The sequence below is a fragment of the Puma concolor genome, chromosome D4 (genome assembly GCF_028749965.1).
Source record: "Puma concolor isolate L17-30 chromosome D4, mPumCon1.1.hap2, whole genome shotgun sequence".
NCBI classification, from domain to species: domain Eukaryota; kingdom Metazoa; phylum Chordata; class Mammalia; order Carnivora; family Felidae; genus Puma; species Puma concolor.
The window spans coordinates 92,846,509-92,869,504 of record NC_141679.1 but is presented as its reverse complement, the minus strand read 5'-3'; the positions used below and the strand labels follow the sequence as shown (position 1 = coordinate 92,869,504).

At 66.9% G+C, this 22,996-nt stretch overlaps 1 protein-coding gene across 6 annotated transcripts in view; it reads right to left on the bottom strand.

Annotated features, from left to right (window-relative positions):
• The window catches only part of RXRA (retinoid X receptor alpha), a 96,525-nt gene that overhangs the window by 36,893 nt on the left and 36,636 nt on the right, over positions 1–22,996 (bottom strand). Inside the window, exon 1 of one of the 6 annotated variants that reach the window (XM_086684450.1) lies at positions 19,233–19,336. The exons of 3 other annotated variants lie outside the window; for them this stretch is intronic. Coding sequence is in view for 1 of the 3 variants with exons in the window: in XM_086684451.1 (XP_086540577.1) it covers positions 4,688–4,805 (118 nt within the window). In the remaining 2 variants the exon portion in view is untranslated. Of the gene's footprint in view, positions 1–4,687; positions 4,987–15,164; positions 15,361–19,232; positions 19,337–22,996 lie in introns of those variants that run through there. 2 more of the 6 variants (XM_086684454.1, XM_086684451.1) reach the window with 2 other exon arrangements.

Below are 22,996 nucleotides of genomic sequence, written 5' to 3'. Positions count from 1 at the left end.
CACGCACGCGAGCCTGCCCCGCGGCCCCGCAGAGGGCTGTGAAGTCTCCCCGAAGACACCCCCGTATCGCAGAGGGCGAGTCTAAGCAGGACTCGACGGCACACAGGCCCCACACACCCCGTCTGATCACGGGAGCTCTCGTCCAGCGGGCAGGGGGAGGGCTCGGTGGGAGAGGCTCCTCCCGAGCCAGAGCCAGAGCCGCCGGCCAGGACCCTTCGCCCTCACGAAGACCCCCCACGGCCAGCGGGGCGGCCGGGCACCGAGCCACAGGCACAGAACCTGGCGCCCAGCAGCGACGCCCACCGTGGGGACGGAGCGCAGGGAGCAGGAAGCACGCTCACCTCTCCGAGGCCACGGCCTCCCCTCCAGGCTGTCCCCTCCGCTGTCCCCAGCACCTGTGGGGCGCTGCCCAGACTGTGGAGGAAGGTGGGCGGGAAGGGGGGATTCCTGGTGAAACCCCGCCTGCGGCAGGAGAGCTTGCGTGGGGGGGGGGGGGGGGGGAGAGTCTGCGGGCTGGTTGAACCAGTTTCTTCTCAACAGGAAAAGAAACGATTCTTGTTTCATTTTGAGCCACGGTGCCCTGGCTGGCGCAGAGGCCCTGCTCCGTCGGGGAACACGCCTGTGCGTCCTGCCCCCGACAGCTGTTTGTTCTCACTCTCACGTGCATCCCCATCGGGCCCTGGAACACATCTGCAGACACCAGGGCTGAGCCTGCTCACACCCCACCCGCCTGTGGTGGAGTGTGGGGGCCTCCAGGCAGGTGGCCGGGCAGGTCAGAGCTTTCCGGAAGGGCCAGGGAGAGGAGATGCTCCGGTGAAACTCCTCTGGGCCTGGGGTGGGCTGGTCGCACCTGGAGACACTCCACATCCCCCTTCTGCCCGGGAGCACCACCGTTTCACGGCCGTGGGCACGAATGCTCAGAGCCCGGGGCCGAACGGTGGGTGGGGCGGGGCCAGGCCAGGGGTCCCCGGGGAAGAGGGCGTCTGCTCAGCTCCCAAGGAGTTCCCGGAGGGCTTCCCATGACCCCCACTGCCACGTGCTGTGAGCCCTGGCCACGCTCCCCTCGGCAGAGGCTCACCCACGCCGCACCGACTCAGCCAGCGGCTCCCGGCCGGTGTCAGTCGCGCGCGGGGGCCCGCCTGGCGGGGCCCTGCAGACCAGAGACAGGGCCTCACCAGTGACACAGACCGAGAACCTGTCGTCTGCCCGCTGGAGCAGGGGCTTCCCCATCTCAGCTAGAGCAGGGGCACCTCCCTCCGCAGGCGAGGGCCTCTGTGGGTGCTCACCTGGACAGCACAGCAGCCCAACCCCCGCTCCCCACCCACCGGGCCCTACAAGGCCAGGGCAGCCTCTTCAAAGGTCACCCTGGCACGCCACCCCCGCCCCACCCCTGCTGAAAACCCTGCCAGCTCTTCTCTGCTCTGGGCAAGAAGCTTCCGTGCAGGAGCCGCTCTGGGACCAGCACAGGCTGACCTGTGAGCCCCTCGGGGCCTGCGAGGCCGACGGGCTGGGCCGGGCTGGGCTGGGCTCCCAAGCTGAGATCTGCCGGGGACCCGCTGTGTGCCAGGCTCCACCCACTACTTTCTCCTCTGGGCCCCCAGCAAGAGCAGGAGAGGGGAGACAGAGGCCCCGAGGTGGCCGTGCGAGCACAGGGCCAGGCCCGGCTGACCCCAGAACCTCTGCCCTGTCCTCACAATCCAACCACGCCCCCAGGATGCTGACTCTGGGGAAGGGCGGGGGGGGGGGGGGGGGGTTGAGGCCGTGGAGAGGGACAGGCGGCATCTGTTCCCAAGCACCCAGGACAGGGCTACAGGGAGCACCCACGGGAGCGTCCAGCCCACAGGGTCCCCAGGCAGAAGCGGGGATAAAGAGACTGACAGACGGCCCAGGAGGGCTTCCTCCTGGGCTCTGGATGATCACGACCTCCATCTGCACAGCACTGCCCCCGGCAAACGCCCACCAGTCCCCCTGGTACAGAGACCCGGCCGCGGCCACCTCGGCACGGTGTCCCCATGGCCACCCCCGCCACTGGTCACCTGGCAGGATGGTCATGGTCCACCGTCACTCCTAGAACCTACCATGGCTCCCCATTATACAGCCCCCAAATCCCAAAGCCCCCGGCCCATCCTGGAGCCCCGGGAAAGCCCCGTGGCTGCCCAGTGCTCCCGCCTGCTCGCCCCGCGGGGCCGGGGCCTCCACCCGCACACTCGCTGCCCCCGTGCCCCTTCCTGGCCCCCTCGGGCTCACCAATGTCCACTTCCCTGGGTGTCACGAGCAACCCCCAGGGGGTGGCCAAGGCCAGAGTCAATGTGGGGGAGGGAACCTGGGGAAAGTATGTTTCCACCGTTTGGTACTGTCCTTGGGAATATCTGAAAACAGCTTCTATGAACTACCAACAACACGCATTTTTGAATGCCTCGGGGTGGGGGGGAGGGTAACAGGGCTGGGGGCCGGCCAGCCGCCACAAGACGAGTCAGGTGACCAAGTGTGCTCCCCGCGGCAGGGCTGAGGGGCCCAGGCGACCCGAGCCCCGCCCCGGGGCGCTGGAGCTCAGTGAGGCCAGGCGCAGAGGGCTGGGGGGAAGCCAGCCGGCAGATAGCTGCACCCAACTGTCACCCCAGCCAGGGACAGCGGACACCCTGTCAACATGAGAGAGAAGCGGCGAGGGTCCAGAAACACGCCTTCTCAGACGTGGAACCCACCCCACTTCCCGAAACCCACACACAGTCCATGCAGCAGCAGCCCCTGCCAAGTGGGAAAAGGGTCTGGATCCTTCCAGCAAACACACAGCTCGCCGGATGCCTGGGGAATCCCTACCACCTGGCCCCGCGGGCGCCCGGCTGTGTCACCTGGACTGCGAGGACGTCAAAGAACAAGCTGGCTCCGTCAGAGATCTCCCACCCAGACGTCGGAAGACCCCAGATCCAGGTGCAGAAACACCCCAGAGACCAGCAAAAAAAGCCTCAAGCACCCGCCACAGCCCCCACTGACGGACTCCAGAGCCCAAAACCCATGCACTCGACTCGCGGAGGAAGTCCTTGCTCAGAGCCTGCGGACGCAACGCCACACACAAGGCGAACACGCCGCTTCCCAGAGAATAAACGATCGGAAAGCGCTAAACGTTGCAGCGAGAGGTGGGGGACGATGGGATAAGTCTAAACGTCCGACAAATGCCCAGCAGCCAGGCGCCCGCTCCAGGCAGACCCCGTGCTCACCTGCACGTGGCCAGAGCGCTGTCCCCGAGCCGTCCGCAGGGGAGACGGTCAGCAGGCCCCGCGGGACACTTGGAAAGCCCGGCCCGGTCACCAAATGCCCACGATGACCCCTTGCCACGCACACGTGGGCTGCACCCACAACGCCCCGCTCGCACATCTCACACCCGCCTATGGCTTTCCAGCTGAGAGCCACCCAGCCAAGTGGGACAGGCTCGCCTGTCCCACATTGCCCGGCGGCCATGTTCTAACTTGGGTGCCAGGCCCAAAGCCCAGTGGTTCCCAGAGACCGTCTTGCCCGGCGCCCAGCACTGTCCACACGGCACACCACGGGCCGGGCCGCGGCTCTGGACACAGAGACGCAAGCAGGAGCCTGAGACATCATGGGCTAAACGCCCACAAATTGCCAAAGGACTTTAATAGAAGTGCTAGAGGGGAAGGGCGCTTGGGCGGCTCAGTCAGCTGAGCGTCCGACTCTCGACTTGGGCTCAGGTCACAGTTCGTGAGTTCGAGCCCCCCGTCGGGCTCTGTGCTGACAGCGTGGAGCCCGCTTGGGATTCTCTCTCACCCTCCCTCTCTCTGCCCCTCCCCCCCCCACTCTCTCTCTAAGTAAATAAACTTAAGAAAAGGGCTGCAGGAGCAAGGTGGTCCGAGCTCCACCCCCAGCCGCCCAGGTCTGTTTGCGCCCCTCGCGAGCCCCTGTGTGGCCCTGGACAAGTCACCGCACGCCCGAGCCTCAGTTTCCCCTGAGCCTGGGCACAGAAGACGGCATCCTCCCAGGGACGTCTAGGAAGGTAAGTCAGCAGCCTATACAGATCCTGGCACAGGTGAGGGATCGAGACGCAGGCGTCCTCACAGCGAGCGGAAGAGACACACGGAGCGAGCCGGGAAGGCCAGAGGTGCAACCCCCGTCACCACAAGGGGCTCGATTGGGAGCGGCTGGGGCTCCAGCCTCTCACTCCTCAGCAGAGAAGGGCTACCAGTCGCCCCCACAGGCCTCCTCTCCACGTACCCCGCACTCAGGCCACCCGGAATCCACACGCCCCACCCCACCCCCGCCCCCAGTTCGACCAGTGCCACGGTCCCCGTCTCATGTGCAAAAGGGGAGTGAGCCAGACCCCGCGGCGCCCTCCCCAGAGCTGGCCGCCCTCCCTGGAGTCCAGCGCGCCCATATTGGGGGCAGGCCAGAAACCAGGAGCCCGAGCCCGAGGCCATCGGGTCTACAGGCCAGAGGACCCCAGTCACGGCCGTGCCCACGGGACCTCAGACAAGTCTCCTCTGTTCACGCATCTAAAGGACGAGGAGCTGAGAGAGGCAGCCAGGGATGCTGGTCAGAATCGGGAGGGAGCAAGATGCCCTCACCTGGGCCCCCAGGCAGACGTTCCACGAGCTGAGCCCCACACCCCACAGGCAAGACACTGGCACCCTCCCAGGCCGGGTTGCCCCCCGGCCCGCCCGCCCGGCCCGGCCCTCACCTGCCGGCCACCTGCGGTCCCCTGCCCGCCAGGCCAGGCCCCCTCCCGAAAGAGAGGCCAGGAGGTGCAGCCTCATGGCGAGCGTGGGAGACAGGTCCCACCACGGGGGCGGCCCCATCAGCCCCCGGCCCGCTGGCTCGGGGTCCCACGGCCTCCGGCGATGCAGTGTGGCGGCACACGAGTGGCGGCGGGAGCTTGGGTGGGGAAGGAGGCCCGGGAGGACCGGCGTCTCCGCAAGGCAGCTGCGAGCCTCAGGAGCCAGTGGCGCTCACGCTGGCCCAGCGGGTGAGTTCCCCTTTCCCAGGGCCCGCCCGGCCCACCACCCTCACCCAGACACCTGTGACCACAGGCAGCTCCCATCGGCCGAAACCGGCACTTCTTGGAAGAGGACACGGACCCCAGCCTCGTTTCCTCAATCTGAGCCTGCAGATGGTGAGGCAGATGGGCAAACTGCCCGGCAGGGACCGGGGCCGGGGGACGGGGCAAGGCCCCGACGCGGGCGGACCAGAGCCCCACCGGCTCCCCTGCCGGCCAGCTGCCGGCTGACCCGGCCAAGCCCCCTTCCCCAGCTGCACGCCGTGAGGATGGGGCGCGCTTGCCCACGTGGTGCCAGCCGCCCGGGGGGGGCTCCTTCGTCCTGACGGACCGTGCCTGTCCTGGCCGACCTGCGATGCCGTCCTCCTGCACCCCAGCAGGAGACACTGGGCACTGAGCCCTGGGAGTCTTCCTCTTGCAGGACTGAGTCCCAGCCAGGGCAGGGGGCGTGGGGGAGCAATGAGGAGCCCCGCAGCCAGGGAAGTGGGGCCTGAGCCGGTCTGGGTGGACCCCGCCTCCGGGGGCCACAGGGACTCAGCCTCTGAGGGGAGAGGGTCTTCGGGAAGGCTTCACGGCCCCCGGCCGCTCTTTCAGGCCACAGAATGCGTCCCGGGGCCCATCAGCCCGCGGCTCGGGGCCGGCGTTGGGAGTGGGGGCAGGGGGACCACAGCACGCAGACTTCGGCCCCACAGGCCGCCCGCCAGGCGAGGAGCCTGAGGCCCAACCAGATCTATCCACGCGGGGCTGCCCTGCCCAGATGGCAGGGGCCCAGGCGGGCCCCCAGGCCACGCCAGCGCACCCCACACCTGTCCACCAGCTTGCACCACCCTCCGCCGGAAAGCCAGCTGGCCGTGGGACTAGGGCAGGCCCCTGCCCACGGGGCGCCCACCGGACTCCCGACGCCTGGCCTACCCCCAAGGCAGGCTCCCCCCGGCGCTCGCGTCCCCACGGCCTGTCACATCCTCCAGGCCAATCCTGTCACGTCACCAGGGACCCACGTCACGCTCCAGCCCCCCATGAATATCTGCCCAATCTGGGGTTCCAGGATCCAGGGGGAAGGCCCCAGAAGTCGCACTGCAGACTGGAGGGGCCTGGGACTCCCACATCCACGGCGGGAAATGGCACGTCACTTCCTGCACTTTTATTCGGTTTGCGTTTGGTTTGCGACGCACGTGTTGTTTTCATGACAGTGACACAAGCCACCTCTGCAGCAGCCTGACTTTAGCAAGACTCTGGCCACACACGAGACCCAGGCTGCTGCTGTCCGTCCTCCAGGTTGGCCTCGATCCCTCATTCACTCCCGGTCACACCTCCCAGCGCCTGTCCGCCTGGTTCAGGGCCCGGGAACACACCTGCATCAGATCACCCGATGGACAGGTGCGGCGAGGTCCTGCCTGGAACCAGCACCACAAGCCCAGCCCAGGAGAGGCAACATGGCAGCCCAGCTGTGGCCGGTGGTCCACTGCGTCCTCCAGATCGTCCTCAGCTGCCTGTGGCCTGACCAGCAGGCCCACGCTCCCAGGGCAGGGCAGTCCCTGTGAGACCAGCGCCCTGGTCACCAGTCCCCACCATGGCCCGCCTGTGTGCGGACACCGGGGGAGGCCAGCCGCCACCCACCCCCTCCCAACATACGCACACGAGCAACATCCATGTGGGTCACGTGGCCCCAGAGTCCTACCAGCACAGCCCCCGGGGCTCTCCCCGACCAGACCCCGCCTTGAGTGGGCCCATGCAAAGGCACTCAAACAGTCAGCAAATGCCAGGAATGCGGTAGGTGCTAAGCAGAACCAGGAGTCTGGGGGGCGGACAGAAAAGCGGCACGGGTGGGGGTGGGGGTGCCGCCCAGTGGGTGCGCATCTCCTCCCGGTAGGCGTTTCGCGACGTGAGACATCGCCCATAGCTTGAGGTCGGCCGCAGAAGCATTCGCAGCACAGAAACCAGGAGACACCCCAGATCAGAGCTCCCTCACCCCACCCCACCCCGGAACCATGGGGACACCCCCTGCCGGCCTCAGCTTCCCTGTCTGTAACCAGAGGGGGTTGGCGGAACCCGAAAGGCTCCTCCCATCCCCCCAGTACCCCTCAAGGCCGCAGACCTACTGTTCCTCCCGGGAGCAGGGCCCCTTCTTAGCCAGTCCCCTGCCTCCGGTCCGCCCGGCCAGTGCGGCCACGTCCAAGATGGCGGCCCAGAGGCCTTCTGCCCACTCAGGCCCGCGGCCCAGCCTCCCCCTCCCACCAGTGGGCCAGATCCGCCCCAGCACCAGGCCCCGGGCCCCTGCACCCCCCGCCGCCCGCCCCGGCCCCCCCCCCCCCTCCCGGCCCGGGTGCCCCGTGAACAGCAAACCGGACCTCAGCTTCCTTCCTCTCCACACGCGACGGCCGTGAGGGAGCGGCGAGAAGGGCGAGGGCTGGGCAGGAGGTGCCAACCCCACCGCAGCCACTCGCTCCCGTGCTGCCAGGGGCGGGGGCTCCCGCAGAGGCCAGCTAGCCTCCCCCATTGCCCCGGGGCCGGGGGGGTGAGGACATGCCCGGGGAGGGTCCGGGACAGCTGTGCCCAAACAGCCCCCACGGAGGACCCCCTCAAGGCAGGGAGCCACCCCTCAAAGCCCTGACCAGGGCTGTTGAAGACCACTGACCATCAGCTTAGAAACCTCAAATTCACCCAGGGGTCTCCCGTCCATCACCCGCACCAGGGCCAGCCCACCTCCCTCTCTCAGAGGGGCCACAGGGGCCTAGCCCCCCAGCCCTCTCCAGTCAGTATGCCCATCGGCCCCTCCTAGCCCCAGCCCTGGCCCTCAGAGCAGGCACAATCATTCACTGTGGGTCTTCCTGCCAGGAACACCTCCTCCAGGAAGCCTCCCTGCCCCTGCCAGACAGAGTAAATGGCTGGGACAGAGCCTCAGCCCCAAAACCCTCTCAGAGCACCAACTCCTACCCTGTGGTCGCCGGCTTAGGTCTGAGCCCAACAGCCCAGGCTGGTCATCTCCCACCCCTGCCCCTAGCCCAAGCTCGGCCCTCTGGTCACCACTCCCAGCCGCCTACCTCTTGAAAACCTCTGAGCCTCAGATCTGCTCCAGCTGCCCCCCTCCCCTCCAGGACCTCCCTCAACCAGCCCAGCCTATGTCTGCCCTTCACAGAGGTACCCGGATGGCCCTCCGAAGGTCTGGGGCTCTTTCCTGAAAAGCTGTGCCCAGGTCACAGGGCTGGCAAGAGGTTCTGCCAGGCTCAGGCCCTTACCAGTCCGTACCTCTCCCCACAGTGGGGGAGCACGAGCCTTCCGGCCCACCCTTCAGGGGCTCTGCTGTCTCTGCAGCAAAGAGGGCCTTTAGCAGAAGCTGTGGCTACCGTCTACCTTGGGACCTGCCGCTCCAAGGCCCCCGATCCCAGGACTGGTGGCCCCGAGCCCTGCAGAGGGCCTCTTCTGGCCTCTGGCCCCCAGAACCAGGTGCAAGGGATTGGCAGAAGGTGAGGCTGCCTGGCCAGTTCTATCCCTGCCCGGCCCAGGAACAGGACCGGGGCAGCACAGGGCTGGTAGCCGTGGGGCACAGGCCCAGGAGGCCCACCCTTCAGGCCCACCGCACTGCCACACCTGCCCCCTGCACAACCAAGGACGCGGACCCACCCGACCCAGGGGCCAGACTCCACGTTGTCTGCCTTCCTGCCTTCCCTCCTCCCTGCCCCGTGGGTTTGCTGCCCAATCGCAAGGTGGGCACGAAGCAGCCTCTGCTCCTTGGGCGGCACCGACCCGGGAGGCACCAACTTCTCACAACCAACCGCCGGGCCTCCCCGGCCCACAAGAGAGCCCCCCACCTCCCACCGCACAGCCTGGTGGGAGGCGGGGTCTCTGAGAGGGAGGCCACGAGCAGGCCCCCACACACCCGTGCCAGGTCAGCGGCACGTCTCAGCACGTTACCCCACAGCCTGGCCCCTGCCACCCCCGCTCCTAGGATCAGCGTGACTCACGGGGCTGGAACGCCGCCTGGCCCCCAACGCAGGCGGCCGCCCTCTGCACACACACCTGTCCAGACTCGATGCTGGCAGATGGCAGGAGGGCCTGGGAACTGGGTGTCCCCAACGCTGTGGGGCCGGCCAAGCACCGTGTCACGGAGGGGCTCCCAGGAGGGACGCGGGAAGGTCGTGTTCGGGCAAGTGGCTCAGGAAACGCAGCCCCTACAGGGCTGGAGGCCCGATCCCGAAAGCCCGAAGGCCCAAGGGCCTCCACGAAAGGGCCTAGAACTCAGATGGGGCCACTGCCTCCTTGACTCACCCGACCCAGAGGCCAGCATGCCAACCGAGCAGGGAGGGTCCCAGACCCTCCAAGTCCAGGCACAGGGGCCACTGCCTCCTCCCACAGGAGGCCGGGCTTCACCCTGGGGGGCCAGGCAGATCTACAGGCCCCACCCCCACATGGAGTTTCCGCTCAGGCCAGGCCAAGGTCTCAGCTGTCCATCAGGGGTGTCCCGTCACCTCCTGGGAACAAAGGATGCTTAGAAGGGGCAAGAGACAGGAGAGCAAAGCCCGGCCAGCAGTCAGGGGCGCATGGGAACACCCCCAAGCGGGCAGCCACATCTTGGCTCAAAGGGCCAGAGCTGGCCTCTGACACACAAGGGCCACCGACAGCAATGCCCATTACCCTGACTCACCACCCCAAAGGTGGGGGGCCACTGCGGCCCCTCCTGACCACAGGCCCCCCGAGGCCATCCCTACAGATGGCCAGAGAACAAGGGAGTCCCCGTCCCGGGATGCCTCCAGGAGCACAGAGTGCCGGCCACCCGGGTCTCCCGTGCATGGGTCACAAAGGTGTCCTGAGATGGCCCCGACTTCACCCTTGGGGAGCCCACGGGAAGTGGGCAGAGACCTTGGAGGAAGATCTAAGGGGCCCCACTTAGTGTGGGTGAACGGGGCCAGGGACTGAAGGAGAAAAAAAGGAGAAGGTACGGGAAAGAATACGGCCAAGGACAAACAGGACAGGGATCAGCCAGGCATCCAGTCCTACTGCACACCTACGGCCCCCCTGGGCCGGTGAGACAGGAGGGGGCCAGGAGCCTGGCCCCAGGCCCCAGGAGCTGCGCCAGCAGGAGAGCCACTGACCGGGTGGTGAGCCCTGGCAGCAGGCCCTGCCCCACCCGCACCCCCCGGGGAGGGAAGGAGAGGGGCTCGCAGCCCCGCCCAAGGACAGAAGCGGGCCTCTCTTCCGGGCACAGGATGGAGTAGGACAATCTGACTCGAGGAAACAAAACAAAGTCACAGCCAAGGGCAGCCCTGCTCCCACCCTCCGCTCAGCTTGAGGGACTCACACAGGCAGCACGTGGCCAGGGGCCAGGACGGCCGCCTGCGTGCAGGACCTCCAGTGGTGGCTGGAGACAGACGGACGCACGGTCAGGCCGGGGCACCTCCGGGATCCGGAGCCCTCGGCGCGCAGAGAACAAGCCTCCCTCAGCAAACCCTGACTCTGAGGGGAGCCGCAGGGCAGTGCACCACCTGGGGGTCAGGGGCCCCCCCTCCCTGGCTGGTGAACCTCGGCCCTGAGCTGGCGCTGGATGGGGAGGTGGGGGGGACCGCCACCTCCACCTGACCCGGGGCACTGCCACGGTCTGGCTGGCATCTACCACCCTCCCAGCGGACAGCACCAGGGGACAGGGAACGCGCCCCAGAGTCTGGCTGCAAGCAAACAAACCAGCAAGTATCCTCAGTTCTCTCCAGGCCACGGTCCCCCCAGGGCAGACTATCACTTCCGCTCCACCTTGGGACAGGAGGGTGCAACCCGCCTGGGGTGGGGGTGGGGGGGTGGCATTAAAGCGGAGGAAAGTGTGGGGCCAGGGTCCCGGTGCAGGGCCCTGTGCATAACCATCACACTCGCGGTGGCCAGGCACCCCCAGGGAGCTCAGGCCCTCGCCCGCACTCTCTCCCTGCCCTGGCCCTGCCCGGATTGCAGCTTCCTGCTGAGGGCACCCCTAATCCCCAAAGACAGTCGGCCAGGCCATGCCATCGGCAGCCCCACACCGGCCCTGCCACCCCTGCATTTCCCCAGGCCCCCTGGGGCCTTGCTCAGTGCCCCATCGCCTCCCCAGTGAGGCTACGACCAATGAACACACACACACACACACACACACACACACACACACACACACGAGCAGAAAGGAGAGAGCAGAAGCCGTGAACAAAAACTCTAGATCTCCGGGAGAACAGGGCAAGATCCAACCAGGGGGAGATGGCACGTGTGGACCAGGCCACGCAAGACTCTGCTTCGACCCACGGTGACGACACTGGGGGCAGGCTCCCCCACAACCCCACCCCCACCCCCACCACAGACACCCAGCGTGGAGCTTGCGGCCATGGCGGAGAAGGTGGCGGTGCCCAGACCCCGGGGCCACCAGGCCGGCACAGGGCAGGCCTCACCAGGCACAGTCCTGCCTCCAGCACCAAGGACACTCACACACGACACCACACAGGCAAGGGCTTCGGTAAGGACAAGCACCTCAAGAGGCCCTTGACGTGAGGTCCAAGAAGAGACAGAGACACAGAGCGACAGCTGTCAGGACAGAGGTGATGGGGTTGGTGGGGGCCGTGTGGGGTCCCCAGGCCGAGAGGTCCCCAGAGCCGCACACAAGTGGGATGGATGTGCAGTGTTCATGGTGAGCACATTCGGCCTTGAAGCAAGGGGCCGGCTGCCCACGGAGGCTGCACAACGGGGACCCTGCCCCGGAGCGAGCTCCTTGGTCAGGTGATCAGGAAGTCAGGCCACCACCCCTGCGCTAGGGGGACGGCACAGGGTGATCACGGGGTACCGGCCCAGCCCATCGGTGGCCTGATATCCCAGGAACAGAGGGAGGGCTCCGGGTCCCACAGCTCAGAAGCAACAAGCCTAGGGTTCCGCCCCCACCAGGTCCCAGACGCTAACCAAGACTGGCCAGGGCCCCTGCTCTCCAGTGCCGGCCCCTCACTAGGCTCACCTCCAGGCCGGGGGTCTCAGGGCCCCCAGCAGGACCCGCCGGCCCCAGTCAGGAACAGCAGCCGAGAGTGTGCCGGGGAGGAAGGGAGGGTGTGGGCCCAGGACGCACAGACCACGCTCGGCCTGGAGGTGAACTCAGGCCAGCCCACCCGCCCGGCCGGCCATGGCGAAGTGAGTGCGGCCCGCAGCCACTCCAGCCCTCCACAGGCCCAGAAACTCCAGGGCCCTTGGCCCTCACTGCGGCTTCCGGCCTCTCTTGAACCCCACAGACAACGTGAAACCTACCGCCCCTCTGAGCCCAGACGGCTCGTTGGTCTCAGGTGCAGGATGCTGGCCAGGTCCTTCCCGAAAGCCCCTGTACCCTCAGATGGCAAAAATGCCCCTGCCAGGTGCCCCAACGGCTCCTGTAAATGCCAGCCGGAGGGGTGCCAGAGTCCCCTGATTATCCCTGATGCGCAGGACCCCGCACTGGACGCTAATTTAGAACGTGCGCCTCATTCAGGTCTTTCAAACGCTCTACGGGCATCGCCGTCTTTTTACAGACAGAGAGCGAGGCTCCGTCACACAAAGTTCAACCTACCCAACGCCACACAGCTGGTCAGTATGGGCCACACTATGAGATCAAGGCTGCCCGGGCAAAGGTGCGGGGTGGGGGGGGCAGGAGACAGCCGTGTTAGGAGACACAGCAGAGCTGGGCAGCAGGGGCGCTGACGTGAGGGGTGCTGGCGGGAGCCTGTGCCCTCACGGGTGGGTGGAGACGACTGAGGCAGGGCAGTGAGGCCTAGATAGGCATGAGCACACGCACACGCCCCACAGGCACACCCTGCTGGGGGTCCGGTAGCCCCTGGAAACCCCAACCCCGGGCGAGGCCCTCGGGGAAGCGGGAGGGCAGTGACCAGCACGGGACCCCCAGGGTCCTGGGTCCTCTCCAGGAGCACCCTGGTCCTGTCCTCCACTGTCCATGAGTCCTACCAAAAGGCCAGGTCTCCTTCCTCCCCCAAAAGAGGGCAGGCCGCTTCTATGGAACATCCCAACTTTGACAGAAACCAAAAATCTGGACTCCGTTTTTGTTTCAAATGTAAACACCAGGATATGCCACGATCTATCTGCGCTCGAGAAAGAGGCCGACCCCAAGCAAGATGCCCGCGGCACTAACCTTGGCGGTGGGGGGGACGCAGTAGCTGCTTTTCGCTTTGGCTTTGGTAACAGAGTCACAGGGTGGTTGGTTTGGGGTTTGGGGGCGGGGGGGGGGGGAGTGCTGTATAGAATCTCAGCATCCCCCTGTCTGCCGGCCCCTGGCACAAACCCCCCACCTAAAGCCCCTCCACACCAACACAGATTTGATTTTCCCCAAAACTCCACCCACCCAGGAGCCCCTCCAACCCCGCCCCCAGGTGAGCTGGAAGAAGCCCTGGGAGCTCCCTGCCCGGACCCCCGCCCACTCGCCTCCCCCAGCCCGTGGTCCTCGGCCATCAGGAGGAGAGGCCACTCGGCAAACTCGAACGCCAGCCCATCCGAATGGTCCCTGGGCTGACCCAGACGTGAACCGGGGTTTACTCTGGGCCGGGGCCCGCGGGGGGGCCTCTGCCAGCTGCCCAGGGCCAGCTCCCCCCAGCATGCCCCAGAGCTCCAGAGAGGGCCAAGGCCCACGAGGAGAACCCCCCCCCCCGCCCCACCTCCCAGACCCAGACCGCACCAGCTGAGCACCCAGGAGCCGCTCCAATTCTGGAAGCAGGAAGGTTTCCTGTGGTACCCGGGCCCACCACGGCCACAGCGGCCGCCACCCCACCCCCGCCCCCCGCCCTCCTCTTGCTCGTGCTGTCTGGGCCTGCTCACTCTCCTCCCCCAGCCTCGGGAACCAGGTCACTTCCAGGAACACACCGGCTCTCTGGCCTCTAGGCTTGGACAGGGTGTTCCCTGGGCCGAAATTCCCTCTACGTGTCTCCTGGCTCTCTCCAACCCAATTTAAACAACACCTCCTCCAGGACGCCCTTATGATCCTCTTAGCCAGAGCAGGGACCCCCTCTACCACATACCCCTGAGAGGGCCCCCCTGCTGGCTTGTCTGAGGCTGCTAAGGTCTGGGGGCTCCTGAGGTCTGGGGGCTCCTGAGGGTAGGAGCCCCAACTGGTCCATCAGGCATCCCTGGGGCCTGGCGCGCAGAGGTCCCCCACGAAGTCTTACAAATACGTGGACAGGGTGGTGGTGAGAGAGGTAGGAACGAGCCAGGGCAGAATGCAGGATTCACCGAGAACCAGCCAAGCAAGCAGCAAGTTTTAAAGAGATCCCAAAGCACCGACAAGCTGCACAACCCCCAGCAGTTAAACAACCCCTCTGAGTTTTTATTTCCTCTTCTGCAAAGAGAGGCCATCACATGTGAAGAAAAGGGGCTAGGACACAAGTGGAGGAGACGAGGGGCCACAAAGCTGGCCTTTCCTCATCCGTCCCCACAGACGGTGAACACAGGTGGAGAGCGGCCAGCGGCCCACAGCCAGCAGACCTGGGCTCCACTCCTGGCCACATGACTCATGGCCAGGTGGGGCCCCAGGCATCTGACTCAACCCCACTGGTCTCAGCGCCCCTGTCCTCAGAAAGGCTTCTGCTCCCTTCACATATCACGGAGTGCCGCCAATGAGACACCTGCTCCCCACAGACACCCGTGCTAGGAATAGGCAGATAGACAAGGCCACGCCCTGCCCCGGGACGCGTAGTGCAGACTCACACGGAGACCCTTCCAGGAGCCCACAGAGAAAAGGTACTCTTATCTGAGAGCAGACATCAAGGAAGGCTTCCTGTAAGAGGAACCACTCGCCTTCCTCCAGCTATAACACAGTAGATTCCTATGTTCCCCTCCAAACCAACCCCTGCACTCTGTGCAAACGGGACAGACACCCCTGCCACAACCCCAGGGTGGGCGGCAGACAGATGCAGGGACCCCTGCTAGCAGGAGGCATTGAGACCAGGGCCCAAGTCCAGTCCTACCCCCTCCTGGCCATAAGCCACAGGGAACGATGTCACCCCCCGGGCTAGGACATTCTCATCTGGAACACAGTTCGGGACAGAAGCGGCGTGGCTGAGCAAGGCCCTGGTGCACAGCAGGTGCTCGATAACCAGGAGCCACTCCGGGGGCCACGGGCCTTCCCACCATGGCAGTCCCAGCCCAAGTGTCACCCACATCCTCCCCACCCCAACCACAGGGGCTCCCACCTTACCAGAGCCCAGGTCTCCCGACACCCCCTTCTCCACGGCCCCTGGCTTGGCGGTTGCCTCGCTGTGTGGCCCAGACCCAGCCCATCATCGTCTCTGGGCATCTGCTTCCTCCTCCATAAGAGACCAGTCTCCAGCGCCCCTCCCCTGCTGACGAGCGACAGTCAGACGCCGCAGCCAGGGTGAGGCCTGACCACAGGTTCCCAGAAGCCCAGGCCCCTCCGTCCCCGTAGCAGGGGCCTCGTTGTCCTGCGAGGCCCTGTCCCGCTCGCCTACACCCAGAGAGCCAGACCTTGGAAGTGTTCTCAACCAACTCTGTGCCCGGGTTGGCGGAGTCCCCGTGGGGACCCTGGGCCACTCGCCCGAGGTGGCCCACCTCAGAAGGGCAGAGCTGGGGTGTGCCCCCGAGATCACACTCTCCCACCATACCGTGTCCTCCCGGTCTGACCCAGAAGAACCCCAGGGAGGGTGGCCTTCACCGTCCAGCAGTGTGGACGGCGTTTCCTGCCCACTGGCGGTGTGACCCCAGCAGGTCACTTGGGCCCTCGAAGCCCCATTTCCCCCCTAGGCACCAAGCATGAGCACGGAAACCCTAGGGGTTAAGGGAAGGCTCCACAATCCCCCCAAAGTCAAGGGCCTGGAGCACAGGGGGTGACCAGTCACCACAGCCATCGTGGCCGCTGTCTGCCCTCTTGCAGGGCAGTCCCAGGCACCAGGCCCTGCTCCAGGGCCCCCACTTTCCACCATCTCCTCAACAGGAAGTCAGCCCAGAAAGGGGCCCATGCTCAGCCAGGCCAGTCCCCAGGGGGCGCAGGGGCCGGGACCCTCGGCTGCACCATCTGCTACCTGACTGGTGCACGCCCACCAGGCTGGAGAGATGTCCCCGGGCTGCCTCCGCTCCTCCCTTCCCTTCCCTTCCCTTCTCCTCCCTGCCCTGCAGGCCGCAACAGCACAGGCTCCAAGCTCTGGGTTCAAATCCTGCCCCTTCCCCCAGTCCAAAGCCCAGTGATCTATGGAAAACGGGCAGGTCACAAGGGCTACGTGGGCCCGGAGTAATGTCACCCCCTCCTAATGCCACGAGCGCTGCCAGAGCCCCGGGCGGCCTCTCCTTGTCTCCTCGCGGAGGAAGCGGGGAGCCGGGCACCCCGGACAGGGAGGCGCAGGCTGCACCAGGCTCCCGACACCGGGTCCTGTGACGGGCTGGCAGGATGTTGGGAAACCCGTGAGCACTTATTTCAACACCACCGGCCATGTCAGCGACTGGTTTCAACACGCAGGCACCCGGGAAGGGCCACTGCCGTCCTGTCAGGCCACCCGCCTGCCACGCCGTGCCACGCAGGGGGGATGCTGGCCTCGGGCACAGCGCTCTCGGCCCCCTCCCCTCACCGTCCCCCAACTTGGGTGACATCCCTTGTCCTCAGGGACTCGCGGACACAAGGGCTGGGTCATTTCAAAGGTGCAGAGGCCACCCCCAAAGCCGGTTTGCCACACCCCTGCGCCGGGCTGCAGGCCCAGTGAGCCAGGGGGCACCGGGCCTAGCATCGGCCACCAGGCTCTGTCCCAGGCCTGCGAGCCACGGCTGTGAAACAGCGACAGGAGTCCCCTGTGGGCCTGCCGGGGCGAGGTCGGGGCCTCGGGGCACCCCGCCAGCCCAGACCTCGCCAGGCCATCTCAGCTGACACGGCGGCCGGTCAAGTGGAGCGAACACGCGCCCCTCTGCACAGCCCAACCCAGGGCCTGCTTGTGGCCTACGCCGCTTTGCTGAGTTATCAGCAAAATGAGAGTGGGGCCCGTGCTCCAGGAAAACGGTCCCACTGAACTCTCAGGGAGGTCCCGCCCCACAGAGGAGGACACTGAGGCCCCGCGAGGGCAAGGGACTCCCCCAAGGACACACCTGCAGGAGCGGGCCGGCAGGGACCCCACTCTGACCCACACCCAGCTGCCTCCATGGGGCCAGCAGGAGGGCAAAAATGTGGTTGGGGTGGGGGTCTGGTGGGAAGGCAGATCAGCTTTAGGGGTAAATCCCTGGGGAGCGGGGACCGTCTGCTACCGGCCTAGGGTCCTGCCACCTGCTGACCCCAGAGCCGGCCCAGGGGCCCCAGCTGCAACCAACTCCCCCCCCAGCTGTATCTCCAGCTCGGGGGCTAAGGTTCCCGGCACCGCCACCCACCATTCAGCTGGACGTGGCCTTGCCCCAGGCCCTTGGTACGCATCGCATCCCGAATGAGCTAGCAGAGCGGACCCCGGGCTGGCCACTGCCTCCCTCCGTGACTGCGGTACGCCCTCCACCACCTCCCCTCTTGGCCGTGTCCTCTCCTAGCAGGGCTGGCCCAGGAGCATCCCTCCCTCCAGGCCCCCCCCACCCCCCCCACCCCACCCCCGGCCACGGCCCCCAGAGCCTGCCTCCGCCGGGCCCGCCCACCCTGCAGCCTCACCACCAGCTCCAAGGGGCCACGTGTCTGTCTGGGCGCCCCCACCCCCTGCATCCCGCACAAAGCACAGATGACTGCCGGGGACAGCTCGGGGTGACGAAGAAGGATGACTGGGGCTGCCAAGCTGCAACTGGCTCCCTGAAATCCCCAAGGGCTCAGCACAGCCAGGCCACACCAACAGAGAGACACAGAACCCCAAATGAGGGGTGACTGCCCTGCCTTCCACACCAGATGTGGGGACACGGCAGAAAGCCCACTGCGGGAGACAGAGGGTGAACCAGCACGTAAAGGAGGGAATCAGGGGTCGAGGGGCAGGGAGGCCCGGTGTGGTTCTGGGGACCCGGAAGGGCTTCACGGAGAACCGGGAACAGGAGGGGCCGGTGGGGCCGAAGGCAGCCCGGCGCTCAGGGCAGGGGAGCAGCCGGCCAGAGGGGAGCCCGTGGGGGGAGAGCAGGCTCTGCCAGGCGGCAGTGGAGCCAGGGTTCAAGCTCAGGTCCGAGGACATCCAAACCGTCAGCCCACACGGCCCCCTGAGGCCCCTGAAGGCATCCGCTGGTGAGGACGGGCGGGCCTCCTTCCTGTCCCCACATCAGGAGACCGAGGCCAGATCCGGGGAGTCAGGCAGTCAGGCGCCCTCCGCCACGTGCCCAGCCGAGGCCGCCACCTGCTCCTCACACCGGCCCACGCGAGTCGGGGTCCCCGTGCGAGCATACATGTGTGTGCACGTGCGTGCACACCCATGTGTTTGCGTGAAAGCTTCCGGGTTAGATGGGGCCTTGAGCTGGGAGGAGGGGTCTCCCGATTCGGCCTCCCCGACCCCCCTTGCCGCCTCCAAGCCATAAGGCTGCAGGAGACGGTGGGGCAGCGTGGGGTCGGAGGCCTGCCTGGCCCAGGGGGAACGCTCTAAGGTCACCCAGTCGCCCCAGGTGGAACCGTGGACCAGGCCCATGACTCCCAAGCCCAGGCAGCACGTGCGGGGAAGGGGGCCCTGGGTGGGGAGCTCATGGGGACAGCAGGGCCCAAAAGGCCCTCAGAGGTGTGGCGGCCACCAACCCCCACAGCCACACGTGCACACACACGTGTGCACCACCCACAGAACAGGACACCCGCTCTCTCTCGAGAGGCAAGACAGCCAACTTTCCAGAACCTTCTGCTGCCTGGGCCTTTTCACTCCACGGGGAGCATCTCTACCGCATCAGAGCACAGGGAGGCCCCCTGGCAGGGGGTGACCGGCGCTGGGAGGGAGCCCCCGGGCCCACAGGGGCACCCTCATCGGAGCCCTGGGACCACTGCCCTTCTTTCTGGAAGGAGGCCTGGCCACGCCCCCGTCAAGCCCTGAGCAGCCCTTCGTGGAGCCTGTGGGGGCACTGGGCAGCCAGGGAGGGAGCAAGAGCTGGGAGCAGGCAGGGCCACACACCCAGGCGTGTCCTCCTTCACTGGGAGGAGGCCGCTGCAGGGACAGGGGCCCGCTCAGACAAGGTCCAGGACGAGGTGTAGCTTTACGGGGACCACCGCCCTGCTGTTCATCTTCTGCAGGCTGCTATTCCCCAGGATGGGGCTGGGGAAGCCCCCCGCTTCACCCCTCAGACACTGGGAAGAGTCCCCAGGGGCTGGGGAGACCCCCCCCCCCAAGATCCATACCCGCTGCAGCCAGGCTCCCGGGCGTCGCAGAAGCGGGGTGCCCTCGCGGGGCAGCCCAGGCCTGGAGCACAACCACACAGGCGGCCTCTCCGAGTCGGGGAGAGGTGGCTCCAGAGAGAGCCGAGCGGTGTTTGTTTAACGACAAATTACGCCAAGCAGGCAGAGAGCGTCTTATCGCAGAGTCTCCCGCAAGGCCGATCTCCCGCAAGGCCGATACCATCAACTGATGTCAGGGAGCTCTGGGAACTATTAGCTTAATTAGCAGTTCCTGCCGGGTCAGCGAAAAGTGCTGGCTGAGCGGGGCTGCCAGAACCGGGCTGGGCAGGTCCCGGGGTGGCGCCTGGTGAGGGAGAAGCCGGCACGGCGTTGCCCCTCGAAGCCCTCCACCCGCCGGTGCTAAGGACGTGCTGTGCCCCTGGGCGGGTGCGTGCGCCCACACACGCCCACTGCCCAGGGGGGCAAGTGAAGGCCTGGGAGGCAGCATGAAGGCAGACTCCACGCCCAGGACACACCCCAAAGGCCCCGACGGCCTGGCAGGGGGCTAAGAGCCCGCCTGGGTTCACACCCGGTCTCCAGGCGGCCGGGTCCCCGCTCTGCACCGCCCGCCCACCGAGGCCCAAGGCCGCCGCCCGGCTGCTCCTCCAGGGCGCACGGCGTCCACAGCCCCGCAGGGCCCGCCGGGGCCCTGCTCGGCCTCAAGCGAGCGATCCACCTCTCTGGGGCTCTGTTCCCCGCACGCCCACGTCGTCGCAGCTGTCGTGGGGACAGTCTCTCCGGGGCCCTTCACACCCTGAGGCTGGATTTCCAGGTGCTACTCCCCCGAAGCTGGAAGACCAGGCCAACAGAGACCCTCTCCAGCCCCACCCGGCTCCTCATGGGCGGGGAGGGGGGCACACCCCCCCCCCACGGCCACACTGGCCCCAGGCCGGCCTCTCCCGTCCAGGGGGGCCCAGGGCGGGGGGCAGCCGCGGCCGGTGCTGGGGAGGGGGCCGCTTCCACTGCCCCCGGGAGCCCGCCGCGGCCGGCCGCTGTGCCACCGACACCCTGAGGTAATGCGATCCAGATGTGGCCGGTGGTGCGAGAGGGGAGCAGCCCCGCGCCCTGCTGAGGGAGCTGGAAGCGGCCGGAGATAATGGGGGATTCCTGAGCCCGCGCCCAGGCCCGTGGACCCAGGAGGGTGGGAGAGCACAGGCCGCTGCCCCTCCCCGTGCGTGCACGCCCGAGACCACCCAGGCGGGATGGGAGCAGAGACAGCCCCCACCCCGGGACCGCAGCCCGTCCGCTGCGGCCCCCGCATCTCCGAGCCTCAGTCTCCCGTCTGTGCCCGGCAGGGGCACCTCTCCCGGGCTGCTGCTGAAGCACCCGGGGGCCGGCCCGAGATGCTGAGGAGGTGCCCACCCAACCCCTCCAGGAAGGAGGGGGTGCCAGCAAAATCCCATGGTCCTGAGGCTCCAGCCAGGACAGAATACTGCTCCTAGAGGTCACTCACCTGACCCCTGACCCCCGATCCACCCCCCACAGAGGACCCAGCTTCATTGCTGAGCATTTGCATGTACCTCCCTGGCCAGCCCCACCCCACATGGGACTCCTTCCCCAAATCAGGCCTGAGCCGGGCAGGATGACGGGGTGGGGGGATTCTTTCTGCCTGACACATCTTCCTTTCCTTCCAAGTGCCCCTACTTGAGTCTGCCTGGCTCCTCACAGCCATGCCTGGCCAGGGTCTGCAGCCACTAAGGTCAAACCAACTGTCCCATCCCAGGTGCACTGGGGGTCAGTAAGAGCCCGGTCCACACATGGCACAAACCCCGGGGCCTGGCACTGGCCTCGTCCAGCTAGCAACAGCCGAAGAGGGTGGAGCAGGGGGCCTGGCCACACACGGCCCCAGAGCCCCCCATCCACACTGAGGCCGGTGTGTGTTAAGACCCCAGATAAGCCAAGAACGGTCAGCTCTCTCGGAACACGTGGTACAGCTGCTTTTCTCGGAGCAGGTGCATCTGCCAAAGTGTCCCCGAGGCTGGGATGGCCGACGCTCCGGGCGCACCCAGGACCCGGGCCCCAGCTACCTCTCTGGCTCACCCGCCCAGGTACCACTGCCCCCCAAAGGAAAGAACAGGTGGGCAGAGGGGCTTCTGGCCAGCTGCTGGTGGGCTACTGGGGTGTGGCCCTGAGTCTCCACCTCTTCATCCCTAAAGGGGGTTCTCGGGAGGACCCTGTGAGACGGCACGCATGGATGCTTTCCCCGGGGCCTGGGGCGCAACCTGCACCCCGACCCCAGCTCCGTTCCCCACCCGAACCCGCACAGCCTTCACCGTAGGAACCCCCCACCCCAGACACTGCAGGACTGGCCCCTCACACAGGGTGCCCGGGCACAGGGCACAGCTCTCTCCGGCCTGCCTGCTCTCCTCTGAGAGGCAGGGGAAGCAGCGAGAGGGGACGGACGTCCTCATCCATAACGCTCCCCAGCCAGGGCTGGGAGGCCAGCTCCGCCTCGGGCACTCAGGGCCCACAGCCACCACCTCCCTGACCCCGGCCCAGGTCACCTCCAGCAGGAAGTCACCCAGAAGTCCCAGAGGAGGCCAAGGCCAGGCGGGCAGGGCAAGGCCCCAGTGAGAATCCCAGTCCGACCTGTTAGGGCCTCAGCTTCCAAACTGTAAACTGCCCCGTTAGGCTGTTTTGACCTGAGAAGGGACGGAGCCCGTGACAGGTAGGCACCCAAAAGGTGCTTCTGTCATTAGTGTCAGCAAAGGCCCATCCTGGATCCTCTTAGCAGATCACCTGACCTGTCCCCACTGGGCTTCCAGGCCCCCGCACGTCGGACGCTCACCTGACCTTCCTGCCCGGGGCCCATGAGCTCCCGCCCCACGGCTCCTGCACCCCGTCCCCGAGCACCTGCACCTCAGACAAGACGCCGTGAACCTTGGAAGCTCAGCTCAGTGAGAAGAGGCCTTAATTCAGCTTGAGATTTGGAGGGAAAGAAAGATCAGTCACAACACCACGGTAGGGGTCTAGAGGCCAAGAGCAGAAAGCCCGCTCGCGGTGTGGACCACCGCCTCTCAGCTGTAACGTTCTCAGGGAAGACTCCTCCCCGAACTCCTAAAACGAGTGGGGATTACAGAACGTAGGGAGCCCGAGGCTCACTCCAGAGTCCGCGGCCTGAACCCGCGTGCGCCGGAAAGCGGGCGCCGCCCTGGACGTGAGGAGGCCCAGCGCGCCCTCCCGACCGGGCGCCCTCAGCGTCCGCGTCCGCGTCCGCAAGGGGCAGCGCGGGGCCGTCCCGAGGACCCAGGGGCCACGCCGACCGCGCCCAGGCAGACGGGCAGCCGTACCACCGCATTAGCCGAGCGCCGACGTGCACTCAGTACCCGGCCCGGCTCGGGATGCCCGGCTCTGGCGGCGTCCTCGCCGCAGCCTCACACGGCCCTGTGGCCGCGGGCACCACCTGGGGCCTTCCTGGAGATGGTGGCAGAAAGTCACAGAACCCAGACGGCAGCAAACAGCCACGCAGACACGGGAGCCCCCACAGGGGGGAGGGGTGAGAAGCGGGCCAGCACTCGGTAGAGAGCCTGCGTGCCGGGTCCACCCCGAGCCCGCCAGGGATGGGCGCTCAGATGGGAAACCGGTGAGCGGCGAAATCAGTGGATCCTCTAAATGGACGCTTTCCGCCCCTCCCCTCCCGGCAGGGAAGGGGTGGGCGGACGGCCCCGCGGGCTCCGCAGGGAAGGGGACGCCTCGGAAGCAGGCAGGCCGTGGCTGGATGTGTGGGG